We start from the raw sequence: 13,204 nt of genomic DNA on the forward strand, positions 1-13,204 counted from the left end.
ATATTCTGCTGATGATTCCGGTCGATTCATTTTATACTCAGTAGCTGAAGTAGCTTGTAAATCCATTATTTCATCAAATATGGAACCGGACTGATGTCCTACGCCTTCATCTGTGTTTATCCTTAAATCTTTAGAAGAATCACCTCTAGTTTGATGTGTATCCTCTGTTGGTTTATCAAAGTTTTGCGTATTTTCTTGTGATGAATCTTCTGATTTATTGTAATTAATGATGTTTAAAACATTGTTTTCTTTCATATTAAAGATATTAGGACTACTTTTATCCTCGGTTTCCTTCATAGTGTTTTCATTCCTTCCTGTATCGATAAGTGTGTTGTTTTCGCTTTTATTTGTAAGATTATTATCCAGAGCTACTGGCTTCATATCTTTTATTGTTTCTTTATCTTGTGTTGTGTCAGGAAGGGATTTTTCTTTAGAGTTACCACTAGCAGAGCACGTTTCTTTCTCAAAGTCTTCTTTAAAATGCTCCAACTCATAGAGGTCATATTCAGGAATAATGTTATCCATATTTTGGTTCGCAGAATTGATAAAAATATTGTTTTCTTTTTCATCTTTTTCGAATTTATTTTCTATTTTTCTATCAAACGGAGGTTCTGGTACATCGTTTAGATCTTCAATTTCCTTACGTACAAACGTTATGTGTCTTTCTTTTTTATTTTTATCATTAAAGGTGTTTCGCTTATCAGACCTGTCAGGTTGCTCTTGTAATTCTTTCGATACAGCTGTGGAGGGCCTAATAATTGCATTTGCTTCAAATAAAGTAGTTTCGCTTTCAAATGAAGGTCTTCTATTATCACGTTTTCGAGGGATTACAAACCTGTCATTTTCCTCTGGGTCTAAATTTTTCTCATTGTCTATCTTAAAAGCAACAGTCCTTTTCTTTGAAGATGGTGAACTATGGTAGCCACTGCTGTCACTAGTACTTGCTTCGCTGTCTCCTTTCGGAGTGTGTCTATTTTCGTCGATGTCTGCGTTCTTTATGCGTTTGCGCTTTGAATTTTCACCTTTATTAGAAAAAGGTAAGTATGCCCGAAACTTCAATGTGTAGTCAATCATTTTTCGAAGCATTGTGGAATCGGATACCTTCGGCTAACCAATGTTATAGCTCTTATTTGCAATACGCTTATCAAAAGGGCAATTGCGCTCATTATGGTCATTGTCAGCAGAAATGCAGCATACAGGGAGATGGTGTCAGAGTTGTCTGGCAACGATTGGTTGTTGATTATCAAGAGAACAACAAAGGAAAGAAATATCGTGACACTGAACCCCGATTTTTCTCCTGATTCAGTAGGAATTATGAACGTAACAACATTCATATAAGCCAACATTATGACAGGGATTGTCATATAATAGGTCACGTAACGGGAATAACGTTCAATAGTCAAGTAAAATTCTACAACTTTATGATTATTGTTTATTTCTTGTTTGGTTTCTGTAGAAATTAGTTTCCAATTAGAATTCTTTTGAAAGTTTGGATGTATTTGAAGTCCAAGCGTTCCAAGCTCTGTAACAACTTCACTGTCGTCGCTTGACCAAGTCCCAAACTAAAAAATTAATACACTATCTGATGCTTATAATTATTTTATGCAAAAATAAATATACTAAGCTTACGTATTGAACACTTTCATTTTTTGAATTTAAATACCACATTTATCGAGCACTTAGGCAAAACCATCAATTTTTTAAAACCTTAAAGGATAGTTTTCTTTCCTCCTTGAAGGAATCCTGCATCCCTTGGATGAGGTGCTATTTGTCAAACATTTAAATGCATAACACATATATATCATTGTTTAATACCATACACATAAATATCATTGAAACTTAATGATTAAGAGGGATCACCTCTTGTCAAGTTATTTCTAATCATAATTAATATAGATGTAAGACTTTTGTTTCATTTAAATGGTATGTACCTTGAGGATGCATATCTGTCTGTCGTATGGATAGTGTGTTAAATCTACTTTACATACAGACTCCATAACCTGATAGGGTTTCCATATACAAGATCCATTATAATTGATGTCTATAAACATGAACTTGGCTCCCATTGCAGTTATCTTAGAAAACCCGTTCATCAATGCAATGTCCGGTTTCCAGAGGTCGTTCTGTGGGAGAAGCACCTGAACGACTCCTTGGCGCTTGGTAGGGTCCCAGGATAGATTTGGATCTTCCCACTTTACCTCAAATTGTCCTGTAGAAGTTAGCTTTTGTTCGACCTAAGAAATTATGTTTCATAGTGGTCACAAAATATATTAAGTATAATGATTGTAAAATAAGTTTTCAAACGAATTATTTTAACAATTCATTTATGATTTGAAGGTGAAATGATGTTTTCAGCTAATTTATTATGCATACCAACCATCTTTTTTACATTTACATTACATCATGTGTTATGACTGTGCTAAAAGTATTTTACAGTTTATTTGGCAAAATGCAAAACATCTAAATTATGAACGTACCTCGTCCAGTCCGTTTATTCCAACGAAATAGAAATCGACATAAGCTTTTAAAGCTTCACTAAGGTCTCTTGTCGGCAGATTTTCATTTGAATAGTTAGTTAACATTTCTTTGACTGCGTCTACAACAGCGCCCACTGGCGGACCAAACGTTGTTGTCGAAGTTGTTTCTGCGATTGGCACTGCCTTTTCCTCTTTCATGAAAAATAAATAATTTATGTGTCAACTTATGTTAAATAAAGTAACATTTGCACTTTTCATGCCATTTTCGGTAAATTGGTGTGTCTTTCGTGATCATACTTACAAGTCTTTACCGTAACTGACCGAATCAATTTTCCAAGGAATAGTTTATAAATTACAAAATAGCTTAATATTTATCTTAATCAGTCAGTATAAAGTATTTTATTCACGCTTGTATTAAACCGAAACTGTATTTGCCTACATGATATTTTTACTTTAAAATAGTATTTAAGAGTGCATCTATCAAATGAATAGCATTATTTTACGTGGTATACCTGCGTAGTAATTGATCAAAAACCCTGACTGCGTGATATAACCGTCACTATGGAAATGGAGAAGATATTCTTGACCTTCAAGATTCCATTGTTTCTTCCAGTAACCACATACAGTATCATGGACACCATCTTTTATGCATGATCCTGTAAAATGTAGTCTTTAAGTAACATCTGTATATAACTAATATATTAACATGTAACATTGAAGTCATGCTGGTGATACATAAATTTAAGTATGACAATACAATGTTTGTATTTTATGTAAATAGAGGACTTTGAATATAACGAGAAACAGTTCGCTGTTGATAATATTAAGTCAAGCGTAAAACACTAAATTTAAAAATGATTTTTTTAACAGTTTCTTGAAAAAAAGGTATCGCTGTTCTTAGATATTTTTCATATGGTCAATGGTACATCATTGTTAAAACATAACAAAGTAATCACCTTGACATCAGAACAATCTTGATGTGATTAACTTAATGTAAGTTATTAATTGTAGGTGTTCATTTTAGATGACTTTAAAATTAATACTTTTTTCATATATATTCTCGGTAATCTTTGTAACTTACGTTTTCAATGGTCTACTGACTTATTTCTGCTGAAACCTTTTGGAAAAAATTTAACATGGTCTTTAGTGTACATTCAGTTACATAATAAGTGCGGAACGGTATCACGCGTCAATATATCTCTAATTGTTATGTTTAGCTATTATTCAATAAATTATCACATCATGGTATAAAATTTTGTTTTGCTCGTTTTGCATGTCATCTTATTTCACATATTTTCTGGAAATAGTTTGTTGGTATAATCTATAACTGCTGACATCGCATGAAAGGGGTTCAAAAATATATAGATGCTTTTAAAGCATTAGCACAAACGTCTTAAAATGATAAAAGACATGATAAAAAACATTACCATTATACAAGACGAGCCGATCATAGATACATTTATATGATCTCTCAATACTAATTCTGATAATGTCAAGAACGATTCTATAATGGGTGGTGTTGGCGTTGTAAAACAACCAGAATACTTCAACGTTCCTAAAAACAAAAGTAATAATTCAAAGATCAAGTAAGCCTATCAAACAACTATAAAAGATAATCTTAACACGACGGTTTTGATGACAACAAAATGCATTTCAAAAATTACAAGAATAAAGGTCTACAAGGCAAAGGCAACGTTCACGCAGCCCCCGACGCACCCACGCTACCACAGTAGGGCACCCAGAAGGCACCAAATCAAATCGGGGTGGACACTTTTTATTGAATATCCAGAAAAAAATGCTTTTTTGATGTAATAGAAAGAGAAAAACGCCTGCTGCCATGACAGCATGCATGACTGAAGTGACAAAACAGTCATTGCAATATTACATACATAATGTTATTAGACTTTAATAACGTGCATGTTCTTCTTGCACGTTTCTTTCCCATTACAATGGTATATATTCAATTGATTTATTAACTTATGTATAATGAAAAGTCTTCTTTTGACAATAATCCAAAGATTTCTTTTTTCTCTGAGATATTTCATAGCAAATTGAACCTCATGGTCTATGCGAATGAACTTACGCTTCACGTAAATACAAATAGCTATTTACTTGTATACCTAGCAGTACATTATTTAAACGCAACTTTTTCTAGTTTTTAAATAAGATTTGTATGATTTACATAACATTTAAATATATTTTTATTTCTTTTCGTTCATTTTTCAACATTTTCCACTATTATACTTTCTTAGTGCTGAAACAAAAACACTATTATAGGTTTTGTCCATAACTTGGATATTGACCATTTTTTACCAACTTCATAGAAAAGGAAACGTGACAGAAGCAGACGTATTGTTTTCCCTTTTATTTTTTTGTGTTTGTGCATTCATTTATGATATATATTTATGAGTATGTGATGAAAACCGTTCAATCAAGTTTTCCATAAAGTCACACATGATATAAAAATTATTTCATCCTTATGATAAGATATTTTATGTCTACAAAACTCTTTACAACTTACAAAGGGTAGTTTGATGACCCGAATCCCGGCGAACTGATGTTTGATTATAATTATGTATAATTTTGAAAAATGTGCTTTCCCAATCTATTTAAGTACGTGCAAAAAATGTGTGGTCAGTCAAAAAGAGGATAGCTGAAAGCATATTAAAAAAAAATACATTGTAAGTTACATAAATACGACCAGAGTTTAATTCTGAGGCAGTTGAAAAGCTTCGGTCCCTAACTTCAATGCATTATTTCTTCTCCAGTGCTTCTAAATCAAAATATATTATATTTCAAGCTTATCATTCCGGGTTCTGAAGGGTGTCCGAAAGGGTGGAGATAAAACGCATGGTGCTAGGTTTAACGAAATGTTTGAACTTGAATAAGATATACTTAAAACAAACTTATTTCTACTTAACGTTTGTTATTGGCATCAAAAACTAAAAGCTATCACGTACTAGATGTTTTAAATGTAAGAGACACCACTTACTGTTGTCAACAGCCTTTATTCTAATTCTGAACCCAGCTTTTTGTATGGCATAGTCTGAGGAAAACACTATTAACATTTGAGTGCTTGAACTTCTGTACACTGAGGTTGGTCGAATCAATCCACAGAACTTGTCTAACATTGTATTCGTTGTTAAGTTACCTAAAACAAATTGCTCATAAGATTTTAAAACAAACAACCCTGTACAGATTTCCAAAAATGTTGGTTCATTTTGTATATAATTTGAATTATTAAATTCTAATGCTAAATAGTCATAGTTTACAATGTTGGAAGTGACTTTGCACTACAACTTTTATTAATTAGTTACTTTTAAAAAAATGTAAATGTGTTTATATTATGTGTTTATATTAAAGTCATAAAAACAAAATATACTCATTTCAAACGTATTTTACCCTGAATAAATAAACACTTACAGATATTATAAATATACATTTTTCTCCTCAAATTTTGATAGTTTTAAATTGCAAATTGCAATCCTATCAAAAAAACGTTCTGCTGCGATCTGTTTACAATAGAAATTCATTTTATATTCATGTGTACGACAAACGAAAGACAAATTGTTCCTGACACAATAAAAAAGACAGTCAAAATATATCGATAATTCTTAATTCCTATAACCTAAGCTTGGTTACTTGGTTATTTTGCGTATTGCTGCATACCATCGTAAAATATGACGTAATCATAGCGACAGTAGCTATTGCTTTCAATAGCGTATGTTTCATTGTCAAAATATGCTTCGACTGAATAGTTGTCCGGTGCCGTGACGTACCATCTACAATATTTGTTACTGAAAGAGTCAAAAGGTACTTTTATTTTATTTGATGTTACAATATGATATATAGATATAAACCTCAACTTTCTTTATTGGAAATAATTAAATTAGGAGCACGTGATTAAAAACAACTACGCATCTGTTGATGTCGTAATTTGTGACGTCACATTATACGTAATCAACTGCATTTGATGTATTTTATGTCCTGTAAAATGCTGTTGCTTTCATTTTTTTATTTTTTTACTATTTCCCTGAATACTCTGAATATCAATAAACGCAAAATATATAAACAGCACAGGCATTGTGCAAATGTATCACCGAATCTATGCAAAGTTATGGCCGAAAGATTAAGACAAATTAAGATTTTTTACGGTCAAAATTGCATATATAAATAGAGAAATTAACATGCAAAAATTCTAATTTCCTATGTTAATGCATTTTACCTGATCTATTGTATAACTCTCTGTCGGGTTCAGATACATTAATTCCCATATGTTCTTGTTAGGCTAGAAGTCTTTTGCACTTAAGATTAAATAAAACCTACGAGATTTGAATAAGCAAATACATAATATGTTAGATATGTGTACCTTGGATACACCCCACTTTCGTAATCAGGTGAATATATGTAGTCAAAGTTTGGTGATATAGATGCAGTCATGTACGCCCCAGAGGCCGTACAATTGTCAAAAACTCCAGGTGTCAAGGTCGTTGTTGGAGCCGCTGTTGTTGTCGTTGTTGTTGTTGTTACTGCAATTATGACATTGATGAGCCGCGTCATGACAAAAGCAACATAATGCGTTTGCGACCAGCATGGATCCAGACGAGCCTGCGCTTCCGCGCAGTCTAATCAGGATCCATGCTGTTCGCTATCAGTTTACGTACTTGTTATAGGGTTGGTAAGCGAACAGCATGGATCCTGATCAGACTGCGCGGAAGCGCAGGCTGGTCTGGATCCATGCTGGTTGCAAACGCACTATGTTGGTTTTGTCGTGACGCGGCTCAAATATATTCACAAATATATGCAAATATTCATCTTTTGAAGTGTTGGGGGTGAGATAAGAGGATAGAATTTTACACCACATATGATCTAAAAGAGTTTTAGATAGGTAGTAGTAAGTAAGTAAATAGTGATATGAATGTCCAACTAGGTTGACATCACGTGTTCTTATGTACGCCGCTGATGAATTATTATTTTATTTTTATATATAGCAGTGTGTGTAAAAGCCAATACGTTATCGGTTTATATGAATTAAAAAAAATAGCCTTGATTATAAGCACAGATATATGTCAGACAACCTTGATACCTCGTAAAATCACTGAATCTCGTGTACTTTCTTATTTAAAAAAAAAATGAGAATAAAGATCAACAAGGCAAGGCAATGTTCATTTACGAACTAAAGATGACCAAAACTTTTGTCCACGAAAACCATTTTGCATATATCGTAATAAGCAGTAGAATTTGCGTTAGTTGTATTAGTTGTTATTTATTTTTTTTTTTTTTTTTTTTTTGGGGGGGGGTTGTTTTTTCTCGTTTTAAAAACCCATTATGTCCCAGATGTGCTTTTTTTTAAGTCTCAAAAACCTTAAAATTTATATTTTGTGTACTTTTATAGTTTCCAAAAAATAACCTATTGCCAATAGACTGAATCATCTTTTTCTTCTTTTGTTTTTATAGGAGTTAGAACAGTTATAGTAAATTAGTGTTTTTATGGAAGTCCAAACACTACAATTGCGAAGTGGTATATCATTTGAATAAATATGAAATACATTAATATCATGAATGTTGAGAATTAAAAATATATCAAATCCGTAGTATCATCACCATCAAACGTCTGCTTACTATAAAACTTTCGAACTGCTTGCTGTATAAAACATAAAGATAATATTTATTTCCTTATAAAATGGAAACAAATGACACGTTCCACACAAATATCTGTCAATCATTTACCTACGTTAGTCCTGTATATCAACATAAAACCATAAAAGTCAGATGTTGGAGTGGTAACTGTCCAGACAACATGACCGGTAAATTCGCTTGTTTCTATGTCAGTAAACTCATATACTAGAGCCGTGGAACAAACTAAATCAAGTTCTGCGCCAGCCGTTGAATTACCTGTAAAAAGAGTGACCAAATGAATGCAAAATACAACAATGAAGAATACTTTTATGTTCTCTTTCTTTTTACTCATCATGTTAGTATTATCTTTAAGTAATGTAATACATATTTACATTGAGAATTTTAAACTTAGATGTCCTAACATTAAATGTGCATGGAAAGATAAAAGATGAATATTTTACCATCATAGAATCTCAAGTGACTGTTTCCACAATTACTCATGTCAAGAAACTTTATTTGAAACAAAATTCCTGTAGTTGATGAAAATGTCCATGAACACGAATGAGATCTTAAAAGAAATCAAACAAGAAAACATTTATACACTTACAAACAAGAGATAGCACTGGTAAACTGGACATACATTAAAAAATGTGAATTTGTAAATGTGCAAAATAATGTCAAAGAAACTAACAAACAAACTACAACTTTAAATAGACAGGGGACTTAAACAAAATCTATAACATCATTGAATTTTTCGTTTTATATTAATTTTATAGATATTTATTTCTTTAGCTACATGTATTAGAATATGATAAACAATATCAACAATACATACTTTCCAAAATCTGATTATCAGTATATCCTTGATTGTATGTTCTAGTTACTTGACCTTGGTATTGTTTATTTAATTTATTGAACTTAATCTTAAGGTATTGTTCATGATAAGTATAATAATAATATCATTATTATTATACTTTTATTATCATTTTTAATATTATTATTATTACATGTATTATTAATCTCTTCATTTAATGAAGGTAACACGTGAAGATATACCATCGTTTACGGGTCTAATTTTACTAATATCGTCAACTTGAATGTCTAACACTGAAGAGAAGAGGTATTCTTGAGAATACAAAAATAGATACAAACCAACATAGATGTATTTCAAAATACAATATATTGAACAAAACGTATTATTTTTGGAATATGATAAAAACAACAGAAATGTGTAGAAAAAGAAGACATACAATTTGTAGTTGGTGTACTTACGCGTTATATACGGCTGGTAAATTTGGGGACATCAATATCTGCTCCGAATCCGATACAGTAAGTGTGTCATCACATCCCGGCTGATTAGCTGTAGAAGTTGTTTTTTTTATTTCTTTTCTGTATTTTTTTTTTTGTGATTAAATAATTTGTTTAATCAAATCATGCACAAAATATTGACAATGACTTACAATCCAAATTTAACCAGACAAAATAATAAAACAATAAAGCTTAGGGATAAGCTGTTAAACTGAGCCTGAAATTTCATGAAAATAAATATCACAATGCACATGCTTATTAAATAAAGTTATTAAATATATACTTGTTTACTCGATTTTTAAAAATCAAAATAAAACTGATTTATACAACATGTCATAAACTGTTAATAATAACAGCTCCTACCACGGTCCAAAAACATTCAATAAAAGACGACAGCGCTCACCGGCTACGTCAATAAAAACTAAACAATATATGAAAGAGCATCTTCACTTGGTTTTTTAAAGCTAATATAATATTATTCAATATATGTTTGTTTTTATAATCACATATCATTCATTTAAATAACTCCTAATTCCTGTTATAACTCACCTGTTTTGTTTGTGAAATAAAGTATTTGGAAACCAGTATATTGTATCATATAATCAGATACAAAGGTGATGAATAGAGCATCACTACTGCTAACAAAAGCATTTAAAGTCTTCCTGTTAGTAACAGCCATCCGGATTATACGTGTTGCTGATGCGTTATCTACAAACATAAAAAGCACATACAAGATTCTGATGTATCGGGTTTTTTGTTGTTGTTTCTTTCTATGCTGTTGTTGTTGTTGTTGTTTGTTGTTGTTTTTATGTGTGTGTTTTTTTCAACACTTTATCTAATGGTGATGTACTTTCTTTAAGAACTGACGTTAGTATATTTCAATGCATTATAGGTATGAAAGAAACAATAAATTTTGATTTAGGTATTTATAAAGAGTATCCTAAGGTTAAGTTTCAATTACAAACTAGAGAAAAGATAAAGAACTGCTGATAAGCCATCGTTAAATGCGTCATGCTTTTCACTGATTAGTACAATGTCATTTAACAGCTATGTTCCGATAATAAAAAACTGGAGCCGTTATTGCATGTAACTGTTGTTTTATTTTGATTATGCCACGAGTAACGTATATATAAAAAGAACGTGAAACAACGTAATCTCTGTTAATGCATTTTTTCTATTCCTGATTTTTATGCAAGAATATTAAATACAAATAAACCAAACTTACAGCCATCATACAAATCCATATAATCTGATGCTGTACTTTCTGAATCATAATCTTCAATGTTGATAATGATTCTGTCATCCGTGCTTGGTGCAAGAATGCGCCACGAGCAATCAGCATTACTATGTCAATAGCAAAACCAAAATGTCAATACAACTATCAAAGTAAAACGCTTAGTTTTTAAAATATATGTGTGTCATAAGACAAATGTGAAACACCAAGGATAATGTGTAGCATTAGGAATAATTCATTTGAGCGTCCGTTGCCAAGCGGTTAAAGTGACATTATGCCCATTTTTCATTGTCAAGCTGAGTTTAATTGGTTATATATTTCAAAAGGTTGACTATTTCAAAATGGCGAATGAACAATAAATGATAATCACAAATGTTTATAATTAAACTGAATAAAACTGCCTCAAATATAAAAAGACTGCCCCAGCCTTTTTTTATAAAATGAACATTACCGATATTTTCCGAAACATATTAACATTTGTGATGGTAAATTGATTACTCAGGTGACATTTATTATAAAATTGAAAATAGATATGACAAAAGGTAAAATTATAATTTTGCCTAAACATCCTTTATTTATTCTTGGATTGACATAATGTCACTTTTAGGTCGGTTACTTCAAGCCACTTGCTCCTCACCGTTGTGGGTTCAATCCCGACAAGGACTTTTGATAATTTCATTCTTACGTAAAATCGGTTGTTCTACCCTGGTGCCCGTTTGTGCCTGAAGAAAATGCACGGAAATGCACCTGAGGTTTTCCTCCACAAGTAAAGTTTGAAATATTACAAATATTGTGTTGGTGCGACGTAGAACCCAACAAAAACAATAATAATTTTTATTCATATGACTTGCTATCCTGGATGTATGCATGTAAATAATACAATAATTTAAAACAAATTTTCTCTGAATGCTAACAAAAGTTACATCTCAAAAATTCAATTCTTAAAAAATCAATTAATTTAGTGTTGTTTATTATTGAGTGAAATTTATTTAAGACATTCTTGATCTGATCCCTTTTAAGAAAACATTACTTACGCTGGATAGTTGCCTGGATAATTAGGTGATGTAAAGTATTGTGGTGAATCGGTCGCATTCAATAAAAGTGGACCTGTGCCATCGCATTGACCATTTGCTAACAGTAAACATATATTTTGTTATATCAGACTTTTAAAAGTAATAATTTATTTTGATGTATCATAAAATACTGGTATTGAGTTTAAAAGGATCATTAAGTCCCTTTTTACGGTTCTGACCTAGATGTTAGAGTGGACTTAGTGTCCTGCCCCTTGCTTTTAATTAAAAATAAGAGAGCATTTATTTTCTATAAAAAATATTTGCAAACAGTTACTAGAATCTCGAAAAAAATGATCCCTTTGAAGCATAAAAACCGAAATTTACATGGAAATAGCAGACTCGGTTATAAAAGTTTAGTCTGTACTTGAAGGATAATGAAAAAGTGCAAGATCTATCACGGCCGGCACGCACTGGCTTGAACGGTACTCAATTATCAACACTTCAAAGTGCTGGACTCAATGATCTCGAAGAATCAGAAAGATAAAACAACACTGTAGTGAAGTACGGGGCAACTTTTTACCACTTGGTACCTGCTTTTGTTAGGTAAAATGAGATCCCCCGGAAGCATTAAAACAGCAAAACATGAAAAATGCAGACTCTGTTAGATTGAGTCTGTACATGAGGGTAATGAAAAAATGCAACATCCCTCACAACCCCTAGCACCGACTTTCAGAGCAGTACTAAATTCTCATTACTTAAAAAAGATGGACACAATGACTACGAAGGACCAGAAAGATATAGCAACTATAGAGAAGTTTAAATATCTGGAAAAAAGTTATAGAAGCATTATAAACAGCAAAATTACATGAAAATTGCAAACTCAGTTTGATGGAGTATGTGCATGATTCCTATTAAAAGAATCTTACCCCGTACTGTTTATATAATAAAACAGCTTTACAATATCACATTGGCTTGTCTGGAAAGCAACCTTGCAAATATTTCTGTCTTATATCAGCATTAAAAAAATAAATGAAAAGTGGGGGCATATACAGTATTTTTGTACTTACCACTTTTGAAGAAATAGAATACGATTAGAAATATTAACATATGAATCGGAGTCAAACTTCCATATGCCATGGTTAAACACAAATTTTCAATTAAAATGTATTTGATTCACATTAAACAATCCGTTTAAATGTATACGACTGATAATGTCCTTAAGGCACGTGTACCTCAATGCAAACTTGAAGACAACCAATGTTAATTATTAAAACGAATGTTAAAGCAATTATTTTACTGCATGGCTATATCTCGAAAACAAACTGCTTTCCAATTTGTATATTCTCTTCAATTGTTGTGAAATATTTCTTTTTGTTGTATTAATAATCGGTGAAAGAAGACGTGTTAAACGTAATGGTTTTGTTCACAGTAAGTAATGAGAGTGTAAAGGAATTAAATTGTAATATAATATGATAATTGTTTTGTAATTGTCATTTAAAACAAAAGAATGTCATAAGTATATACTCTGCTTATAATCACCCTAACTTGAAAGC

General features: G+C 31.6%; 2 protein-coding genes across 2 annotated transcripts; both read right to left on the bottom strand.

Annotated features, from left to right (window-relative positions):
- Positions 1–1,042: 1,042 nt before the first annotated feature.
- LOC132737495 (acetylcholine receptor subunit beta-type unc-29-like) lies at positions 1,043–5,033 on the bottom strand. Its single transcript, XM_060724791.1, has 6 exons — positions 4,999–5,033; positions 3,905–4,032; positions 2,990–3,133; positions 2,478–2,668; positions 1,932–2,234; positions 1,043–1,562 (listed from the first exon to the last, which is right to left on the bottom strand). Exons 4-6 carry the CDS (start codon positions 2,580–2,582, stop codon positions 1,071–1,073), a joined length of 900 nt encoding a protein of 299 aa, XP_060580774.1. The 5' UTR covers positions 2,583–2,668; positions 2,990–3,133; positions 3,905–4,032; positions 4,999–5,033; the 3' UTR covers positions 1,043–1,070.
- Positions 5,034–5,086: 53 nt separating this feature from the next.
- Positions 5,087–12,985, bottom strand: LOC132737499 (deleted in malignant brain tumors 1 protein-like). The gene is made up of 11 exons (XM_060724794.1): positions 12,719–12,985; positions 11,673–11,769; positions 10,630–10,748; positions 9,954–10,112; positions 9,369–9,456; positions 8,558–8,664; positions 8,208–8,372; positions 6,847–7,006; positions 6,147–6,274; positions 5,470–5,628; positions 5,087–5,130 (listed from the first exon to the last, which is right to left on the bottom strand). The coding sequence occupies exons 1-11, from the start codon at positions 12,786–12,788 to the stop codon at positions 5,087–5,089; spliced, it is 1,296 nt and encodes a 431-aa protein (XP_060580777.1). The 5' UTR covers positions 12,789–12,985.
- Positions 12,986–13,204: the final 219 nt, after the last annotated feature.

The sequence above is a fragment of the Ruditapes philippinarum genome, unplaced genomic scaffold (assembly GCF_026571515.1).
Source record: "Ruditapes philippinarum isolate M1 unplaced genomic scaffold, ASM2657151v2 ctg765_1_1_1_1, whole genome shotgun sequence".
NCBI lineage: Eukaryota > Metazoa > Mollusca > Bivalvia > Venerida > Veneridae > Ruditapes > Ruditapes philippinarum.

What these genes read in the sequence shown, in the direction of transcription:
- LOC132737495 (XM_060724791.1), bottom strand. Translation starts at nt 2,582, where the DNA reads ATGTTAACTAACTATTCAAATGAAAATCTGCCGACAAGAGACCTTAGT. An exon ending in GAATAAACGGACTGGACGAG is followed by an intron (nt 2,235 to 2,477) that starts GTACGTTCATAA and finishes ATAATTTCTTAG; the next exon opens with GTCGAACAAAAGCTAACTTC. An exon ending in GACAGATATGCATCCTCAAG is followed by an intron (nt 1,563 to 1,931) that starts GTACATACCATT and finishes TTAATTTTTTAG; the next exon opens with TTTGGGACTTGGTCAAGCGA.
- LOC132737499 (XM_060724794.1), bottom strand. Translation starts at nt 12,788, where the DNA reads ATGGCATATGGAAGTTTGACTCCGATTCATATGTTAATATTTCTAATC. An exon ending in TATCCAGGCAACTATCCAGC is followed by an intron (nt 10,749 to 11,672) that starts GTAAGTAATGTT and finishes CTATTGACATAG; the next exon opens with TAATGCTGATTGCTCGTGGC. An exon ending in TATGGATTTGTATGATGGCT is followed by an intron (nt 10,113 to 10,629) that starts GTAAGTTTGGTT and finishes TTATGTTTGTAG; the next exon opens with ATAACGCATCAGCAACACGT.